The sequence below is a fragment of the Candoia aspera genome, chromosome 4 (genome assembly GCF_035149785.1).
Source record: "Candoia aspera isolate rCanAsp1 chromosome 4, rCanAsp1.hap2, whole genome shotgun sequence".
Lineage (NCBI taxonomy): Eukaryota > Metazoa > Chordata > Lepidosauria > Squamata > Boidae > Candoia > Candoia aspera.
The window spans coordinates 65,165,290-65,186,111 of NC_086156.1; the positions used below are offsets into that span (position 1 = coordinate 65,165,290).

General features: G+C 40.7%; 1 protein-coding gene across 1 annotated transcript in view; it reads right to left on the bottom strand.

The window, feature by feature from the left end:
- FHOD3 (formin homology 2 domain containing 3) overlaps nt 1–20,822 on the bottom strand; it is a 311,906-nt gene that overhangs the window by 1,146 nt on the left and 289,938 nt on the right. The window contains exons 24-26 of the mRNA XM_063300332.1: nt 9,370–9,393; nt 1,818–1,986; nt 748–909 (exon numbers count right to left, since the gene is read on the bottom strand). Coding sequence (XP_063156402.1) covers nt 748–909; nt 1,818–1,986; nt 9,370–9,393 — 355 coding nt within the window. The remainder of the gene's footprint in view (nt 1–747; nt 910–1,817; nt 1,987–9,369; nt 9,394–20,822) is intronic.

Genomic DNA, 20,822 nt, shown 5'->3' on the forward strand with positions numbered 1-20,822 from the left:
ATTAATAGATTACTTCTTAGTTCCCAGTGGAACTTAGTTTTCAGTCCTAATACTAAGCATTGTAAATATACCTTGTTCACACACACACACACACACACACACACACACACAGACACCCTTATGCTCTGCATTGTGTGAACATATGAATGAACTTGCATAAAGGAGCCCTAGAAGTAGAAAGCTTTGTTTTGGAATATTTCAGACTGTACAGTATGTGGAGAATACAATTTTGAAGAAGAGGCAAAAAGATACAATGTTCTCATGGAAAATGGTTTCTGTGTGAACTGGCTAAGGCAATGGTACCAGGAGGTGTGAGAAAAGCACACCAGTTACTTGAATTATTCCAGTAACATGTGGTGGTTAAGGTTTTGGACTTGCACTGAAAGTTTATCCTTTCTCACTGAAACTTGGAGCCAGTCACTCTTCCTTAGCCCAACCTCCCTTGCAGAGTTGTTATGGGGAGAAAATAAAAGGAGCTCCTTATGTAAGCCATCTGGGTTTTTGGAGGAGATATAAATGCAACAAACAAATGAGAGTGACTTCTCTCAGTCACTGACTGAGAGAGAAATGTTAGGAGGGAGAGTTCTGACATAGGAGGCAAGGCATCCTCTACCCAACCAAATTGCCTGTGTGCGTGGTGTGGATGGGGGGAGAATCCAAAAGGAGTCAGTTCACCATTCCTGAAATCTGTTCTTTTCTTTTGTTTTGTTTATAGGCCATGATCCCTAGTTTATCTGTTGAACTTACTTGACTTCCTGTTTGCTCTTGATCGCTTTCTTTCTTTGGGCACTACACGCTGACTTGGCACTTGCGTGGCAGACTTGACAATACGATCCATTATCTCATCTGCTGCATCTTCTGTAGCATTAGACAAGTCATCATTGCCAGGGTTCCATGAATCAACATGGCCTGGAAAATGGAAACAAAATATTTAATGAATTTATATTCAACATGGTTGAGTATATTAGACTGTCACCCCATGGGAGGCATAGGTCATATTCTGTGCATTTTAGGTATTTACAAAGCCCCATAAAAATAAATGAATAAGATAGACTACTTCTGGGTTTGCCAGAAACACCACTACCAACAGATACCTTGACAAAAGAATTTTGCCCTATCCCAGAAATGGGGAAATCAAAGGTTGAGTTCTCTTGTCATACTTCATAACTGTCTGTGTGCATGACTATCTTTGTCCACAGACACACACAGGCCTCTAGTTCAGCTTAAAGGAGAAACAATGATTCCTACAGAGCTTTGTTCCTACTGATATACCACTATACTGTGTTTCTAACTTCAGAAGCATCAGTTATCCCAGTACACCTGCCCCATATAAAATATTCCAGAGAAATTTTGCTTATAAGTCATAATTTGATATGTAGTATTGAAAATCTCTCTCATAATCAGGGATTTTTAATCTTCTTGTGTCATGGACCTCTTTGAGGTTTCTGGAGAAACCTATGGATTCCTTTACAGAAAAATGTATTTAAATGCATAAAATAACATAGTAAAAATAAAGTTGTAATTTTGTCCCCATCCAAGTTCATGGAAAACCTGAAATCTGTGGACCCTAGGTTAAGAACATCTGCTCATAATATATTAAAATACAACACAAACCCATACTCTGCAGAAAAATCTGATTATCTATGTTGTACTCATATGCATTGTGTCTTAATTTAGCCAGAATTACTGGAACTAACAGTGGCCTTCTATAAATCTGCATCCCAGCTACATTCATCACTCAATATATGTGTAATCATCATCATCATCATCATCATTGGAGTGAATCACCACTCCTTATGTAAATCCAAATTATTCACCTCGATTGGCCCTACATCGTGTGCGTATCCCTAACACAGTGTTATCTCCAGTTGGAGATGATGTCTTCAGTACAGCTTTCATGTTCTCATGTTCTACAGCATCTTCAGCATCCTGCAGCCCTTGCAATTGGTTGTGAGGTGTAGGAGAGCTACTGGAGAATTTTCCAGACTGTCAAAAAAGAAAAAAAAGGAATCACTTTTAGATTTAACTGTTCAGTTCTAGATCAATAAAGAAAGAGGACAATCCTTGGTAGATTTTATACGTGCTACATTTCTAAGAATCTAATACAGTTTTAAAAGTTCCAGGAGATAACATACAGTATATATATAAACATAAAGTTATCATTATGAAGATACATTTTTGAAGAAAAATAATTGATTCAAATATAATAGTGTTTGAATAGCCTGAAAACAATGACGTGGGAGTAGAACAGAAAGTATTATTTATTTGAATTCAGGAATTTTAAATTTATAGATTATAAGAAAAAAAATTAATCCATTCATGATGAGAGATTACATGTTGATTGTTCCCATGTATGTCCAGAATGCCTTGTTCTCACTTCCCAGGATTGACTAGAATAATTTTTAGGCAAACTTTAAAACATATTGAATACTGTAAAATAAATAAAATTGGTATCAAGGAATTCTAAAATGGAGGTTGAATTACTTTCTAATTTTTCAGTAGATAAAAGTCCTGGAGTATAGCAAGATAATGACTATATAAAAATTTTAGAGAACTTCACACCAGAATTCTGTGACGTATTTTATTATTTTGCTAAAAATAATATCATACATTACCTTGTTAAATGCCTTTATGAAATCCAGGTATATTGTCATTCTCATTACTGTGATGATTCTTTTATATTGAAATACTCATTTTTCATTATCTTTCTAGTTATCGGTGTCAAGCTGGCTGGTGTTAGTATCTTGGATTCTTTATTTTCTCCTTTTAGAAGATGGGGATATCTCCCCATTCCCAGTCTTGCAATACATAACCTGTCCCCAAAAAATTGCAAAACTTAATAGACAGAGACTGCTACTTTATGAAGTTGTTTAGTTCCCTAGGATGTGATGTGACAGTCCTTTCGTATTTTTCAAATCTATGAATTGGGTGTTCCATTACTACTTTTCCCTTTATATTCTCCTCCAAGACATCAGAAGTGGAAGTATTGTGTGTGTGCATGTAAGCATTCCTGAGAGTGGGAATCCAACCAATGCAAGAGTAACTGCAGTAGTTTTTATTACTATAACAGTAAGGAGATTTATTTACAGGAGTACCTTATAGGGATAGGCAAAGCCTAACATCTAGGTAGCTACATCCCACCAGCAGGGGAGTCTCAGAGTACGTGCTCTTTGCTAGTGTGCCTTCTGATGGGCAGTACTTCAGTTCAATGAGTTCCTCTTCTTGCATATAGTGATACGCGTCTCTTTTGCATCCTTTCCCCATTTGTCTTCTTCAGTAGCTGTCATCCTTTAATGTTCTTTCCTGTGGGAAGTTCTTCCATTTGCTCCCTAGTGGTAATGTAGAGTAGCTTTTGCTGTGGAACCCTTTTAATCAGTTTCCCCTTCTGGCTGTACCAGTTGAGTCTGGGGCATGCAGTAAGGACTTGGTCTCTGCCTGGACATGGGGAACAAAATCTGACACCTTATTATTATTCTCTTTCCTCCTGTCATCAAAATAAGCAATGTTGCATACTTTAATGTTTTTTGTGGGAGGATCCCTTGGAGTGTGTGTGTGTATGCAATGTTCACTTCCTCCCATCTGCAGTTCAGCTTGCTTCTCTCTTCTCTTGGCATATATGCATATACTTTAAAACCCCATTGTCTATGCACAGTAGCCAAGGCTTTCTCTCAAATTTATTGCTTACTAACCTCCTTCATCTTTAAATGTCTTCAACACTTGACTTTTTTCACTGAGCAAGTAGGAAAATGTAAATCTTGTGTAAAACGAAAGTTAGGAAATATTTGTTTCCACACAATTTGGTGATATTCACTGGCTTACAAATGTTGTGAACAAATTCTAATGTCTCTTTTTCTTTTTTCTTCACATATATTGGATTAATGCATTTGGTCTGCACACCTGGATTCACACATGGCTGCAACTTTACACCTTTGGCTAACTTTCTAATTTACCAATAGCATCTGGTCTCTTGCCCTATTCTTCTGTGACATTTGGTTACAATTTTGTGGTTGCAATTCCTTCCTGCTACTGCTTTATCTTCTGCACAGTTTAATTCAAATAGTCCATTCTTCTGGAGGGTATCTTAAAGAATGAATGCCTTTAAATCTTGTATCACATCCCTTCTCTGTGATATGTTTTACTGAGAATAGACTTGATTCCAGATTTGGAACTTAAAAGGTAGCTCTGATAGTTGGGCAATTTGCCTTTGCCTAATGTAGAACAGAATCTCTTCTGGCTGAGGTGATTTTTTTTCACCCATTTGCCAAGTAAATAATACATTTATATTCATTTAATTCAACAAACCATCCTCTTTGATAAGATTAGAAGTTGTGCCAGAATCAAAATATATGCTATTTGGTGGCGCATTTGTTCTCACATTCATTGCTCTATTTCCATTCTGGCCTTTTCTTATCCTTGCCTGGTGAATCACCCCATATGAATGCAGTCTAAAGGGTCTGTCTTGTCTCTCTTTCCTAGGACAATTTCTTTGTAATGATCTGTACTACTGCAAAGGAAACATTTCCTTTCTTTTCTCCTGGTCATTCAAACAGATTTTTAACAACTGCATCTTGTTTTTTTTGTGGGGGGGGAAGCTGAAAGCAGCATCCCCCCCAAAGAGTCAGACATGACTCGGTGCTTGCACAGGGAACTTTTCACACTCATCTTGCTTTTTAAAGTTAGGCAGATTATACCCTTGCAAGTAATTAAGCACAAAACATTTATCTGCTTCCTCTTTCATTTCTATGGTGCATACCACAGCTTGGCAACTTCTAGGGAAAGAATGAAGGCAAGTAGTGTTTCTTCCAGTAAAGGCAAGTTTAGCCACTCAGATTGACTTGCAACACCTTTTATTTTATTTATATATGGATTTAGATTTCCATCCTCCTCCAGATGCATGTTGCATAGCTTTCTGAAAAAATGCATTTTAGAGACTGGATCTTTTCTCATGTAAGATTTTCCAGATGTCTTTGTTTTGATCTAAATCCCTTAAATGCACAATAAGGGACTCACTCACCATCAGGCAGATTATCCCAAATGCTCTGTTACTTGCAGCATTCTAGGCTGTTTGCTCTGGTCCTCATTTTGCAGGTCTCTTTTTTTCCAAAAGAAAGGCAGTTCCTTGAGACTTCAGAAGCATTTTCATCCTGAAGGACCAAGAGAGAATTCTGGTTCTTCCAATTTCTCCAACGATTGAAACTTTCTTGTCTCCAATTGTGAAAAAAAACTGCATTTTCCCCCTAACATTTTCTTTGGCTGTTCAGGAGACTTTTACCTTTATCTTTATGGAATCTCCTTGTGCATCAGTGAAGACAGAATACTGTTGGAGCTAAAGTGTTCTTTGTGCACTTGTGAGCATTCCTGAGAATGGAAATTAAACTAAGCAAGGATAAGTAAAACTGGTTACAGAAAGTAGATGTGTAAGAACAACATTTGTTGCTGCTGCTTTAACCATTCAGTCGTGTCAGACTCTTGGTGACTTTATGGATGAGAGCTCTCCATGCAGCCCTATCAAGCACGGGTTCTTTCAATTGCTGGTTGTTCATCTTGGTATCTGTTTTGATGGTATCGAGCCAGTATATTCTTGACCTGCCCCTTCTTCTTGTTCTGCTAACAATTCCTAGCATCACCGACTTCTCTAGTGAGTTTGCATGTATGACATGGCCAAAGTAAGTCAGCCGTAGTCTTACAATTTTGGCTTCTAATGATGCATCAGGTTTTATATGGTCCAGCACTTCTCTGTTGGTTACTCTGACTGTCCATGGTAAACGTAATAATCTACGCCAGCACCACAATTCAAATGTGCCAGTTCTTCAGTCATCCATTCTTACTGTCCAACTCTCACACCCATACATCATTATGGGAAAGACTATTCCTCTAACTAGTCTGCTTTTTGTATTTAGGGTGATATCTTTGCTCTTCCAGATCTTCCTGCTGACCATTGCAGTGCGGCCTAAACAACATTTGTAGGGAGAGGCAAAACTTAGCATCTAGCATCTTCATTCTACAGGAATATAGTCCAGGAGCATGTGCTCTGTGCTAATGTGCCTGGGAAGAAAGGCACAAGGAAGTGATCTTATGAAGTGGTCCTGAGGTGCTGAAGAGTCATTGCTTCTGGATTTGGACCTCCAACATAATGTATCTACCATTATACTGTAGTTCTACCTGCTCCGAATAGACAACACTCCAAAACCGTTTTTGGCATTTTTTACTACCCCTTTCTTGATCATCTTTTTAATCTTTATCATTATTCCAAGATAATGGAACTCTACTTTCACTCATTATTCCATTGCTTTCATAATTTCACCAGTCAGCTCTTCCCTATTTGCAAGTATCTAGCCTATTAGCAGCCCCCCCTTTTTTTTGCTTTCATTTTCTGGAAGGCATAAAACCTAGGCATTAAATTACTAAACATTTTCTTCCTAGTTTCCAACCAATAGACTGCAACTAAAGTCTTCCATTATTATTTGTCTCAGTGATCTGTAATAAACAGCTTCCAAAGTATATATTATCCAGATACAAGAACTGCCACTCAGGAGTAGACCTTCTATTTTTACTTCTACTGCTTCTTTGTCTTTTTTTAAACGAGTGTGCAAGAAAAGCATTCATCTTTTGCTTTGTGCTTAAACTTTTGGTCTATCCTTTCTCACAAGAGATTACTTATGAAATAAAATATATTACATATTTAATATCTATTTCATGTCATGCAAAAGCCCAAGCTGTCATAATTGCATAACCAGATGTCTTTGTAAAAGCAATAGTGAATGCTACTTTCTCTCTTTTTATGACTGCATTACACTGAACAAGGTACACTCTTTAACTGCTACTGTATTTGCTGTTCGTGAGTCTCACTCAATTATAACTATCAACCCTTCCCTTGAACGGAGCTCAAATTCACTTTGCTTGTTTCCCTTATTTGTTTTAGTATATACAACAGAAGCCATGGGTGTTATATTCCCTGGTTTTCCTGCTATTTTAATTCCTTTACTGGGTATCATTTCAACCATCTTGTCTTTTCTTAAGTCACATTATCTTCTTATCCATACAAAAAACCCATAAAATTATTAGATGCCATAACTCAAGAAAATAAATATTTTTCAAAATGGGCAGCACTAGAGTTACCTATAATTTCTTCCTGATATACTTTTTTTTCAGCTAGGAAAGTATTCATTGTAATAAGTTTTACACAAGATGCCCCTTAAAGATGGACCTGAAACTTCAGTTTTTTACAGTTTTCCTTGTCTGCATCCTGACTATGGCAGACAAGCACATGAAACATGTTCTATTGTTTATTTCCAACCAAATATACAGCTCTAGCTTGGACCTTTACACTCTTCGCTTACTAGGGAAGCTTTGCTCTAAGAGCATTTATTCTATAATATCGAAAACCACAGATTTAGATCACATCTTTTCTATTATTGGCTCTTAGTCTCTAACCTAAATAGGTTTACCAATGTCATTTATAGACATTTAAAATGTATCAGTTGTTACTGGTTCCTACATTTTAGATTCTGGTTGTAAGTTGTATATCTTGTCTATCAGCACTGTATAGAGCCTCTGAAGGTACAGGATGCATGAAACTTGTTAAGGTTAAGCTAGACTGATCTGAATGAGAAAATACCTTGGAATTGTATGCATACTATAAAAGAAAGTCAGAATATATATCTAATAAAAATTGGTGATTATTGTAATACATTTTAATTAATCTGATATTATGGCAGGCAAGTTTTTTTTCCTAAAAAGATAAAACCATATTCACTTTTGAAAGAATGTAGTGATCCAAGAAAAGTATTAATATAAACCTTATTCAGAGGTTATTTGCAATATTAATTGCAAATTTAAAAATTCCCTATGACATATGGAGAGGTAATTGCTAACCTGAAATATGACTAAGGAAAAAGCTAACATTTATCCAATTGTTTATACAGATCTTCAAAAAATCTTTCTAAGATCACATTTAAATTAACATTTTATAGGCAATGTGTGTCATTAGCTGTTTTTTTTTTAAATCAGTACTGTGTTACATAGCAATGTTAGAAAACATTCATTAATTACAAAGGCAATTTCACATTGCACTGTGTATTAAAGCATAATGGACTACTAGCTTTTCTACAGAGTGTGAAATTAAGAATTGCTCATATTTGGAAAAGCCTACCTCATTTTTCTAACCCTTAACTGGCAGGACACAAGCCCAGAAAAATGATGCATGCAGAGCTACAATGGGCAAAGTCATCTGATGGCACTTCTGTTGGCTTATTAAAGTGGAAATGATTAAATGATGCATTTCCTATGATGCAGAGATCTGTCAAAATTACCTACATCTAGCAGAAGCTAAGTGAAAGAAAACAAGGACAGACCACTAAATAATGGAAAGATAAGACGTGCAACCTCTAGTGTGAATTCCCTCAGTGTTAGCAACCTGCAGTAGGATACATTTTTGCACTCCATTGCTTTCTTCTGGTGTTTGTGCTTAGCCTGTATAAAGTTGTTTATTTTTGTTGCATTCCTTACTGGGTGTTCCCCCACTCCTACCACCCCCATCATGAAGATGATATGAATAGGGGAAAAGATCAATGCTATTTGGTATCACCTGTTTTTTCCACTTCAATTCACCCTGTAGAATTGCCATAACAACCCCTTCTGTTCCAGTAATACAGCCAGTCTTTGGTTAGTGACTACCTCAGTTAATGACTGTTTGCAAATACAATGGTAATAAATGGTAGTAGATCATTTTCTGACCAATGCATGCACTTATGCCCAAACTTTGGTACCTGACAACACACGCCAGAATGAGAGTAACACTGGCGTTGCTGCGTGAGAGAATTTTATATAAATGAGATGGCAGCAACCAGTGATCTTTGCAGTCTCTCTCTCTCTCTCTGTCATGTGGTTCACTTAGCAGCCATGTTGCTTAGCGAGCATGTGACCAGAATGGATTGCAGTGGCTAAATGAGGACTGCCTGTATTTGATGATGGTCACAATCTCTATAACTAATGCAATTATAACAAGGTGAAATGTTAGGCTTAGCAATCTTTGTGGCAAATGGGCAGAAATCTATCTCCTATAATGCTTAGTCTTGCCATGCTTTTCGGATAACCAATTACAGTCAAAAAGTTGAAAGAAAAAGAGCCATATTAGACATTAAACATACTGTTGTCTATTAGTGCAATCCTATGCATTCCTACTCAGAAATAAGTCTCATTAACTTCAAAAGGACTTACTCCCATTTAAGAAAATACAGAATTGCAGATGTAAGGATTCCAGCCACAAAGCATGGTAATAAAGCATTCCTAGTGAACTGCCTTTGTTATCAGTAGATCTTACAGCATACAGAAGGTTTGAATAGATCATGCTCTTTCCCAGAATCATACCTCAATGTTATCTTCTTCATCTGTCTACCAGTGGGACAAGGAATAGGACAGAAAAGGATAGAAAGCAACATTAGGTAAGGAATAATGTCAACACATCAGCCATCAAAAGTAGCTTTGCTGTTGCTTCAGCATTAAAGTACAGAATAAAACATGTGGTATAAAAATCAATGATTACTGTGCATCTTTCATGATGTCACAGAACAAAAAAACACATTTTCTTTGTCATTTCAATAATAAATTACATTGGAGAGTTGTCCTGCAGTTTATCATCACATCCTCCAGCAAATTCCATAAATGCAAAAAGGCTCAAGAAGACCAATTAATTCTTTCCCTCCATTCTACTTGTCATTTTCTTTCCCTCAACCTTCATTATTACTGAGACCAACAACCATTCTCAGTTCTGGAACTTTGTGCATTCCGCTGACCTTTTATTCTGGAAATTCAAAGTGGCAACCATAGCATTTCCTCCTCCAGTTTTTCCCATAACAAGCCTGTGAGTTACTGTAACTGTAAAAAAAATAATTGTCCTGAAATCACGAAGGAGTCCTTGGTTGATGATGGACATGATATAGAGATTTCCCAATCTAAACCCAGGATTTTAATTACTGCACTAATGTCACTTTTATAAAGTATTTTGGCTTTCTGTAAGCTTCAACAGCCCCTTCATGGATCACTGCCTTGTCATGGTGAAAGGGCTTGCGTAACCCAATGAAGCCATGAGCTATGCCATGCAGGGCCACCCAAGACGGACAGGTCATGGCGGAAAGTTCTGACAAAACGTGGTCCTCTGGAGAAGGAAATGGCAACCCACTCCAGCATCCTTGCCGAGAAAACCCCATGGACAATATCAAAAGGCTAAAAGATATGATGCCGGACGGTGAGCTCCTCAGGTTGGAAGGTGTCCAATATGCTATTGGGGAAGACCAGAGGGCAATTACTACAGTAGTAGCTCCAGAAAGAGTGAAGCAGTTGGGCCAAAGCCGAAGGGACGCTCAGTTGTGGGTATGTCTGGAAATGAAAGGAAAATCCGATGCCGTAAAGAACAATATTGCATAGGAACCTGGAATGTAAGATCTATGAATCAAGGTAAGCTGGATGTGGTCAAACATGAGATGGAACATCAACATCTTGGGAACCAGCAAACTACAATGGATGGGAATGGGCGAATTTACTTCAGGTGACCATTGTATCTACTACTGCGGGCAAGAATCCCTTAGAAGAAATGGAGTAGCCCTCATAGTCAATAAAAGAGTGGGAAAAGCAATACTGGGGTACAACCTCAAAAACAACAGAATGATCTCAGTTCAAATCCAAGGCAAACCATGCAACATCACAGTAATCCAAGTCTATGCCCCAACCACTGATGCTGAAGAAGCTGAAGTTGACTGGTTCTATGAAGACCTACAACACCTTCTAGAACTAACACCAAAAAAATATGTCCTTTTCATCATAGGGGATTGAAATGCTAATGTAGGAAGTCAAGAAATAACCGGAATAACAAGCAAGTTCAGCCTTGGAGTACAAAATGAAGCAGTGCAAAGGCTAATAGAGCTTTGTCAAAAGAACACGCTGTTCACAGCTAACGCTCCTTTCCAACAACACAAGAGGCGACTCTACACATGGACATCACCAGATGGTCAATACCGAAATCAGATTGGTTATGTTCTTTGCAGCCAAAAATGGAGAAGCTCTATACAGTCAGTAAAAACAAGACCTGGAGCTGACTGTGGCTCAGATCATGAGCTTCTTATTGCAAAATTTAGGCTTAAACTGAAGAACACAAGGAAAAGCACTAGACCATTCAGGTATGACCTAAATCATATCCCTTATGAATATACAGTGGAGATGATAAATAGATTTAACAGATTAGATCTGGTAGACAGAGTGCCTGAAGAACTATGGACAGAGGTTTGTAACATTGTAAAGGAGGCAGCAACTAAAACCATCCCAAAGAAAAAGAAATGCAAGAAATCAAAGTGGCTGTCTGATGAGGCTTTACAAGTAGCTGAGGAAAGAAGGAAAGCGAAAAGCAAGGGAGAAAGTGAAAGATATAACCAACTGAATGCAGATTTCTAGAGAATAGCAAGGAGAGATGAGAAGGCCTTTTTAAATGAACAATGCAAAGAAATCGAAGAAAACAATAGAATGGGGAAGACTAGAGATCTCTTCAAGAAATTTGGAGATATCAAGGGAACGTTTTGTGCAACGATGGACATGATAAAGGACAAAAAAGGCAGGGACCTAACAGAAGCAGAAGAGATTAAGAAGAGGTTGCAAGAACACACAGAAGAACTGTACAAGAAAGATCTTAATGTCCCTGATAACCACAATGGTGTGGTCACTGACCTTGAGCCAGACATCCTAGAGCGTGAAGTCAAGTGGGCCTTAGGAAGCATTACTAACAACAAAGCTAGTGGAGATAACAGTATTCCAGCTGAGCTATTTAAAATCCTAAAAGATGATGCTGTTAAAGTGCTGCACTCAATATGCCCCAAATTTGGAAAACTCAACAGTAGCCACAGGATTGGAAAAGGTCAGTTTACGTTCCAATTCCAAAGAAGGGCAATGCCAAAGAATGTTCAAACTACCATACAATTGCGCTCATTTCACATGCTAGCAAGGTTATGCTCAAAATCCTACAAGCTAGGCTTCAGCAGTATGTGAACTGAGAACTACCAGAACTATAAGCTGGTTTTCGAAGAGGCAGAGGAACTAGAGATCAAATTGCCAACATTTGCTGGATCATGGAGAAAGCAAGAGAGTTCCAGAAAAACATCTACTTCTGCTTTGTTGACTATGCTAAAGCCTTTGATTGTGTGGATCACAACAAACTGTGGCAAATTCTTAAAGAGATGGGGAGTACCAGACCACCTTACCTGTCTCCTGAGAAACCTGTATGCGGGTCAGGAAGCAACAGTTAGAACCAGACATGGAACAACCGCTTCATTCAAAATTGGGAAGGGAGTACGACAAGACTGTATTTTGTCACCCTGCTTATGTAACTTATATGCAGAGTACATCATGAGAAATGCCAGGCTGGATGAATCACAAGCCTGAACTAAGATTGCCGGGAGAAATATCAACAACCTCAGGTATGCAGAAGATATTGCCCTAATGGCAGAAAGTGAAGAGAAACTAAAGAGTCTCTTGATGAAGGTGAAAGAGGAGAGTGCAAAAGCTGGCTTGAAACTCAACATTAAAAAAACTAAGATCATGGCATCTGGTCCCATCACTTCCTGGCAAATAGAAATGGAAGAAATGGAAGTAGTGACAGATTTTATTTTCTTGGGCTCCAAGATCACAGCGGACGGTGACCGCAGCCATGAAATTAAAAGGCGCTTGCTCCTTGGGAGGAAAGCTATGACAAACCTAGACAGCATATTAAAAAGCAGAGACATCACCTTGCTGACAAAGGTCCAAATAATCAAAGCTATGGTTTTCCCAGTAGTGTTGTATGGCTGTGAGAGTTGGACCATAAGGAAGGCTGAGTGCTGAAGAATTGATGCTTTCGAACTGTGGTGCTGGAGAAGACTCTTAAGAGTCCCTTGGACTGCAAGGAGGTCAAATCAGTCAATCCTAAAGGAAATCAGCCCTGACTGTTCATTGGAAGGACAGATACTGAAGCAGAAGCTCAAATACTTTGGCCACCTAATGAGAAGAGAGGACTCACTGGATAAGACCCTGATGCTTGGAAAGACTGAAGGCAAAAGGAGAAGGGGACGGCAAAGGATGAGATGGTTAGATAGCATCACCAATGCAATGAACATGAATTTGAGTAAACTCCGGGAGACAGTGGAGGACAGGAAGGCCTGACGTGCTATGGTCCATGGGGTCACGAAGGGTCGGACACAACGACTGAACAAGAACAAAGCTTCAACAGTCACCTGGGACTGAGTCTCTATTTTATTTTTATTTGTTTGTTTACTAGATTTATAAGGATGCCCAACTCTGATAAACTAAAAAAGATAACATAACATACAAAAATACACAATACGTAAATATGAATATGGAATACAGAATATAAAATGGTGATCAAGCACCATAATAAAAACAGCCAAAAAGGGACTCCACTCAACTGGCCCAAAATGCTTAGGGGAAAAGCCATGTCTTAACAGCATTCCTAAAGGCAAGGAGAGTTGGGGCCTGGGGGGAAGGGGTAGATAATTTGTTCTAGAGAACAGGGGCAGTCACAGAAAAGGCATGCTTTCTAGGTCCTATAAGGTGAAAAGATTTAAAAGGATGCTGTCCCTGTGAGAGTGTGTGGGGCAGGCAGATATTTTTGGAATGTTCTTGTTTTTCAGTTGCCCTGTTTTAGCCCCCTTCCTTAATAGCATTTTCTCATCTGAGTTTAATATAGGAAGAAACAAGTGGAACCAAAATCTTGTAGTACATTTTTAACCCTAACAGATGTGTAATTATTCAAATATTTAGTTATTCAGTTCTGGTTTCCTCAGAATATTATAAAAAACTCAAGCAGGTCAATTTTGTCTCCCCTCCCCCATGTTTTGTTCTTGTTTTGTACTGGATACACAACATCCCATTGCTCCTGGGGACAATACTATTCAGTTTTTGTTGGACATCTCTTGCTTTTAAGTTGCTTGCATTCCTCATCCCAGCAATCTTTCTCCATTAAAGAAAAGGCACATAGATCTGGTACCTTTCTCTAGAACAGGAAAGGAGATGGAAGATATTTGTTCATAAAATTAGTCAAAGGAAAATTTTGAGGCATTAATTGCCTTGTATTGCAGTAAGGCAAAAAAGAAGGAAAACATTTATTTTTGTGGAGCTCTTGGTGCTCTCTGAGCTTGGTTGTTTGCTTGCAGATGCTTCATTACCCGACTAAGTAACATCATCAGCACTAGTGAGTGTGGGGTTCTATGTAGCCAAAGAACTTGGCATAGCCAAAGAACTTACAAAAAAGCTTAGACATCTCACAGATGGGAGTGAACGTTCTATCAGCTGCAGAAAATTAAAAACCTAAAAATAGAAGATGAAATTATGGTTTCATTCAAAGTCACAGCACTATGTCTATAGATCCAGAACTAGCAAAAGAATCCATGGCAGCAGTACTACACAACAGACCTAACTTAGCCAAATACACTAAGATTGAAATACCCAGAATCATGGACCTCATTCAACCTTTGCCTTACTACCTACTTTCAGTTTGATGGGCAAATATACCAACAAATCAGAGGAACACCCATGGGATCACCACTCTCAGGATTTATAGCAAAGACCGTAATGCAGAATCTAGAAACTATAGCATTCCCACACATAAAACCAAAGGAAAATATTGGATCCAGTATGCAGATGACACCTTTGTCATAATAAAAAAGTAACAACTAGAAAAGACATATGAAACAATCAACAACATCGAGGTGGTGACAGGCCAGGGATGTTATGATGGGAGCCGGAGGGCAGGCCATCTACAGGGAAGACACCCCAGGTGTTTATTACTGGTGGTGTGTTCCGGCCCTCCGTGCTCAGACCCAGGTCCTGGTCAGCAGACCCACAGTGGACCTGACCTCCGGCTGCTGCTTTGTAACGCCAGGTCAGTTAACAACAAAGCCCCCCTCATTTGCAACTTGATCGCAGAGGAGGGTGCCGACCTAGTGTGCATTACTGAAACCTGGCTGGGCCCGGAAGGAGGTGTCCCTCTTGTGGAGATGTGCCTGGCTGGGTTTCGAGTATGGCACCAGCCAAGACTTCAGGGCAGGGGAGGAGGGGTGGCTGTTGTCATCCAGGAATCTCTGGTGGCCTTCAGGGGCCATGCTCCACAAGTGACCGGCTGTGAGATCCTGTTTTTCAAGTTGGGTTCCCGGGAACAGTTGGGGGTGTTGCTACTGTACCAGCCTCCCTGCTGCATAGCGACCTCCCTGCCTGAGCTGCTGGAGGCCGTTTTGGGGTTGGCAGTGGAGTTCCCCAAACTGATGGTTCTGGGGGACTTCAACCTGCCGTCCCTGGGACGGGCCTTGGAGGCAGCTCAGGAGTTCATGACCACCATGGTGGCCATGGACTTGATTCAGATTATTTGGGACCCAACTCAGGACAGTGGCCTCACCCCAGATTTAGTTTTCATGTCGGAGCAGTGGCAATGTGATCTGAGGGGAGCAGTACATCCTTCCCCTTTGTCATGGTCAGATCACGCCCTGGCGAGCCTGAGATTCTCCTATGCTGCCCCCCACCGCAGGGAGGCTGGACTCATTTGATTGGTCCGCCCCTGGCGACTAATGAACCCGGTAGGGTTCCAGAGGGAGATGGGGATTATACGCGAAGATCTGCTGCATGGCTCAGTGGAGGCCCTGGAGGCTGCCTGGAATAGGGAGGCAGCCAAGGCCTTGGACAGGTTTGTGCCTATGTGGCCTCTCTTATCCCATCAAACCCAACACTCCCCATGGTTTATGGAGGAGCTGAGGGTTCTGAAGAGGATTAAGAGATGCCTAGAGCACTGCTGGAGGAAGACAAAGACCGAATCTGACTGAACACAAGCTAGAGCTGCTATTAAGGCCTACCTTGTGGCGGTAAGAGCAGCATTTTTTTTTTCTCAGTATTTCTCTGTTCTTATTGCATCCGTGGAATGCCACCCGGCAGCCCTGTTTAAAATTACTTGATCCCTTTTGGGGAAAAGGGATTCAGAGATCCATCTACAGGGCCAAGCTGAGGAGTTTTCCAGGCATCTGCAGGATAAAATCGCTCAGATCCGTTCCAAGTTGGACTCAGTGTGAGGCAGGGTCTGTGGAGATGCCTGGGGAATGTTCTTACCTGGTTATCTGGGAACGGTTTGATCCTGTTGAGCCCGAGGAAGTGGACAGGATCCTCCGGACTGTAAATGCCACCACTTGCCAATCAGATCCATGCCCCTCCTGGCAGCTCGGGAGGTGACGTGTGGTTGGGTCCAAGCGATGGTGAATGCATCCTTGAGAGAGGATGTATTTCCAGCAGCCTTTTAGGAAGCGCTGGTGCGCCCCCTCCTTAAGAAACCATTGCTGGACCCTAGTGTACTGGACAACTTTAGTCCAGTCTCCCACCTTCCCTTTTTGGGGAAGGTGGTTGAGAAAGTGGTGGCATTGCAGCTCCAGAGGATCCTGGATGAAATGGATTATCTAGACCCCTTTCAGTCAGGTTTCAGGACCGGATATGGGATGGAAACGGCATTGGTTGCACTTACGGATGACCTCTGGCGGGAGTGGGATGGAGGCAGTTCATCCATCCTTGCTCTTCTTGACCTCTCAGCAGCTTTCAATACCATCAACCATGGTATCCTTTTGGGGCAGCTCAGGGAGTTGGGGGTGGGCGGTGTAGTGTTACGCTGGTTCACCTCCTTCCTCCAGGGCCGGTCCCAATTGGTGTTGGTAGGGAGCGAGAGATCCGGCCCGCGACCCCTACTTTGTGGGGTGCCGCAGGGCTTGGTACTCTCTCCACTCCTTTTAAAAGTCTACATGAAACCTCTGGGTGAGATCATCCGTCACCATGGGATGAGGTATCATCAGTATGCCGATGATACTGACTTGTATATCTCCATCCCTGGTGAAGTAAGTGATGCTGTGACCACCGTCTCTAGGTGCCTGGGGGCTGTAGGGGCCTGGATGGGGTACAACAGGCTTTGACTGAACCCTAGTAAGACGGAGTGGCTGTGGATTAATGGCCCCTCGGATTCTGGGAAATTGTCATCTTTAGTGCTGGATGGGGTTGCACTGCCCCAGACAGGCCCGGTGCATAACCTGGGGGTCCTCCTGGACTCACGACTCCTGCTTGAAGAGCAGGTGGCAGTTGTGGCCATGAGGGGCTTTGCACAACTTCGTGTTGTGTGCCAGTTACGCCCTTTCCTAGACTGAGAGGCCCTTCGAACAGTCACTCATGCCCTGGTCATCTCCCATGTAATGCACTCTACATGGGGCTACCCTTGAAGAATATTCAGAAGCTACAAATGGTCCAGAATGCGGCTGTGCAGACAATCTTGGATGCCCCAAGATTTGCACGTGTAACACCTTTGTTGCATGAGCTGCACTGGGTTCCAGTTTGCTTCTGGGTCCAATTCAAGGTGTTGGTTGTCACCTTTAAAGTCCTACATGGCATGGGACCAGGATATCTGAGGGACTGTGTCATCCCTATTACATCGACCTGCCCCACCCGGTCATGCAGGGAGGGCATGTTACGGATCCCATCTGTAAAAGAATTCCATCTAGCGGAGTCCCAGAAGTGTGCCTTCTCTGCAGTAGCTCCCACCCTCTGGAACATCCTTCCCCCAGAGGTGAGACAAGCCCCCTTGCTCCTGGACTTTCGAAAAAGATTAAAGACCTGGTTTTGCCAGCAAGCTTGGAATGGGAGAGAGAATAGCCATACCTGGGGATGGCTAGCACCCTAGACTGATTTTTGATGGACGTACTACACTCATGGACTGATAAGAACTCTCAGCCATCTAGACTCCATCATATTTTATTTTAGTGTATTTATTGTATTTATAATTGTTTTGATTTTAACTTCGTTTTTATTGTAAACTGCCCAAAGTCCCTCCTTGGGAGGGAGATAGGCGGTGATAAAGTCTGATAAAATAAATAAATAAATAAACATCTTCAAAGGAATAAAATTCACAGGGGAAGAAGAAAACAACAACAAAATAACTCTTTCTGGGTATCCTCATCAGCAGAGGAAGCAATGGCAAATTAGAAATGCAAGTCTATCAAAAAACAACCCACACCACCCAAGTGCTCCATTACCAAAGTAACAACCCAACCTCCCACAAGAGGAGCTGTGTAAGAACATTATTCAGATGAGTACAAATGCACTGCAGCAACCCAGAACACCAGAAAAAGGAAACAGACCACCCATACAACATCTTCCAACAAAATGGATACCCACGCAACTTTATCAAAAAGTGCCTGACCGCTCAACCCACTGCAGCATAACCAACGCAAACTATGAAAAGGATAACACTACCATACATCAAAAACATCAAAAACCGGCAGACGGTTACAACCACACGGCATTACCACAGCACACAAACCAACTAAAGCCCTTCAAAACATCTTAATTAACCCAAAAGACCCAATAGCCCAAGAAGAAAACAGGAGTCATCTACAACACACAATGTAAGGACTGTAGCAGTCACTATGTAAGACAGACAGGCAGAAGACTAGTAGAGCCCATCCACGAACACCAACTAGCAGTCAGAAGACACAATGAAAACTCCTTAATCTCATAACACATGGACAGACTCAACCATAGTTTCAACTGGGAAACTGTGAGCATCCTAGACCAAGCTAAATCCCAAAATGCTAGGGAATTCCTGGAAGCTTGGCATTCAGACAAATCAGCCATCAATAGATAAACCACATTTATATACCATTCAAAAGATAAAAAAGCTAAGAAGGAAATAAAAAGACCCAAACACATCCTCTCCAGCAGCCTTCACCCAGATAACCAGGTACTGTTTTTTTAATCTGTTCAATCATGTCCAATTTTTGGAGACTGCCTGGTCAAGTCCCTGCAGTTTTCTTGGCAAGGTTTTTCAGAAGTGGTTTGCCATTGCCTCCTTCATAGGGCTGAGAGAAAATGACTGGCCAAAGATCAACCAGCTGGCTTTGTGCCTAAGGTGGGACTAGAACTTACAGTCTCCTGGTTTCTAGCCTGATGCCTTAGCCACTACACCAAACTGGCTCTCCAACACCAGACAAACAATCAAGCAGAAAACAATACCCCAATCAAGGAACTACCAAGGAGAAAACCACACCCCCACGAACACTGGCAAGGCAAGCTACTGTATATAAACAAGGAACAAACCCCACACTCACTGACACTGATGATGTTACCTAGTTGGGTAATGAAACGTCTGCAAGCAAACAACCAAGCTCAGAGAGCACCAAGGACTCCACAGTTCAACCCTGAGCTACATATACTGTATTCTCTTCTATTGGAACATTTAGTTTTATCATCACCCTACTTAACTTTTGTTACTTTGAATCTAAGATTTAAGAAACTTTTATTCAAATAATATTTCTTGTCATTTCTCTAATTTTATTTTAGAAACACTTGCCATGACAAATAAAACTTATTCTGATTTGTCTTCCAGGTCTTTCTGCAGACTAATAAAAAGGTTTAGCTCCACAATGGCAAGTTAAGCAGTGATTTTATGGATACATGTTTTCCCCATGAGAATATGATGACGACAATGATGATGTTGATCCATCAACTCATTGTCAACTTGTAGCAACCTTGTAGATTTTCTCCATGACGATCTGTCCCTAACCTGGTCTTTCATGTCTTTCAATTGTGTACTCATCGTCACTGTAACCGAGTTCATCCATCTTGCTGCTGGTTGTCCTCCTCTCTCCTTCCACTTTTCCCAGCATTAAAGTCTTCTCCAGAGAGCTAGGTCTTTGCATAGTGTGCAAAGTAGGATAATTTGAGCCTGGTCGTTTGTGCCTTGAGTGAGAACTCTGGATTGATTTCTTTGATGATCCATTTGTTTTCTTTGTTGTCCATGGTATTTTCAGGAGTATTCTCCAACACCAAAATTCAAAAGCATCAATACTCTTCCTACCCTGTTTCTTCAAAGTCCAACTTTTACTTCCATAGAGTGTCACAGGGAATACTATGGCTTGCATGATTCTGATCTTTGTAGGTAAAGTACAGTCACATCACAGCATTTGAATACCTTTTCCAAGGTCCTCGTGGCTGCTCGACCAACAAGATAGTGCTCTTGCAACAACCAAGTGTTAGTCCGTGACATATTTCTTGACTGCTTGTTCCTTTACTGTTGATTGTTGATCCTAAAAGGCAGAAACTGTCTACCACTTTGGTATCTTCACTGTGAGTTCTAAGGCTGACTGTTGTACATGTTGACATTAGTTTGCTCTTTACATTTAATTTAATCCTATTTTTTCCACTGTGCTCCTTGACTTTTATTACTACAGCTTGCAGTTCCTTTGTACTTTCAGCTATCAGAGTGGTGTCATCAGCCTAGCATAGGTTATTGATGTTTCTTCCTCCAGTTTTAAAACCATGTTCATCTTCTTCCAATCTACTTTCCCTTAATACATATTCAGCATATAGGTTGAATCATATAGGAGAGAATATGCAATCTTGTCACACTCTTTGCCAACCCAGAGCCAGTCTGTTTCGCTATGTTCTGTCCATACTGTGGCTTCCTGACCTGTATATAAGTTTCTCATGAGGAGAATGAAATGTTCTGGAATTCCCATTTTTCTAAGCCTATTCCACAGCTTGATATAATTGACACAATCAAAGGCCTTTCTATAATCAGTGAAACACTGCGATTTCTCTTTGGCTTTCTCAATTATCCAAAATGTATCAGCAATAATGTCTCATGTTCCTCAGCCTTTTCCAAAGCTAGCTTGAATCTCTTTTTCCATGTGGGCTCTAATTGGATGATCCTAAGCATGAGTCTAGTAAGACTCAAAGTCAGCTAAAATCCCATGGAACCAAGGTAGATA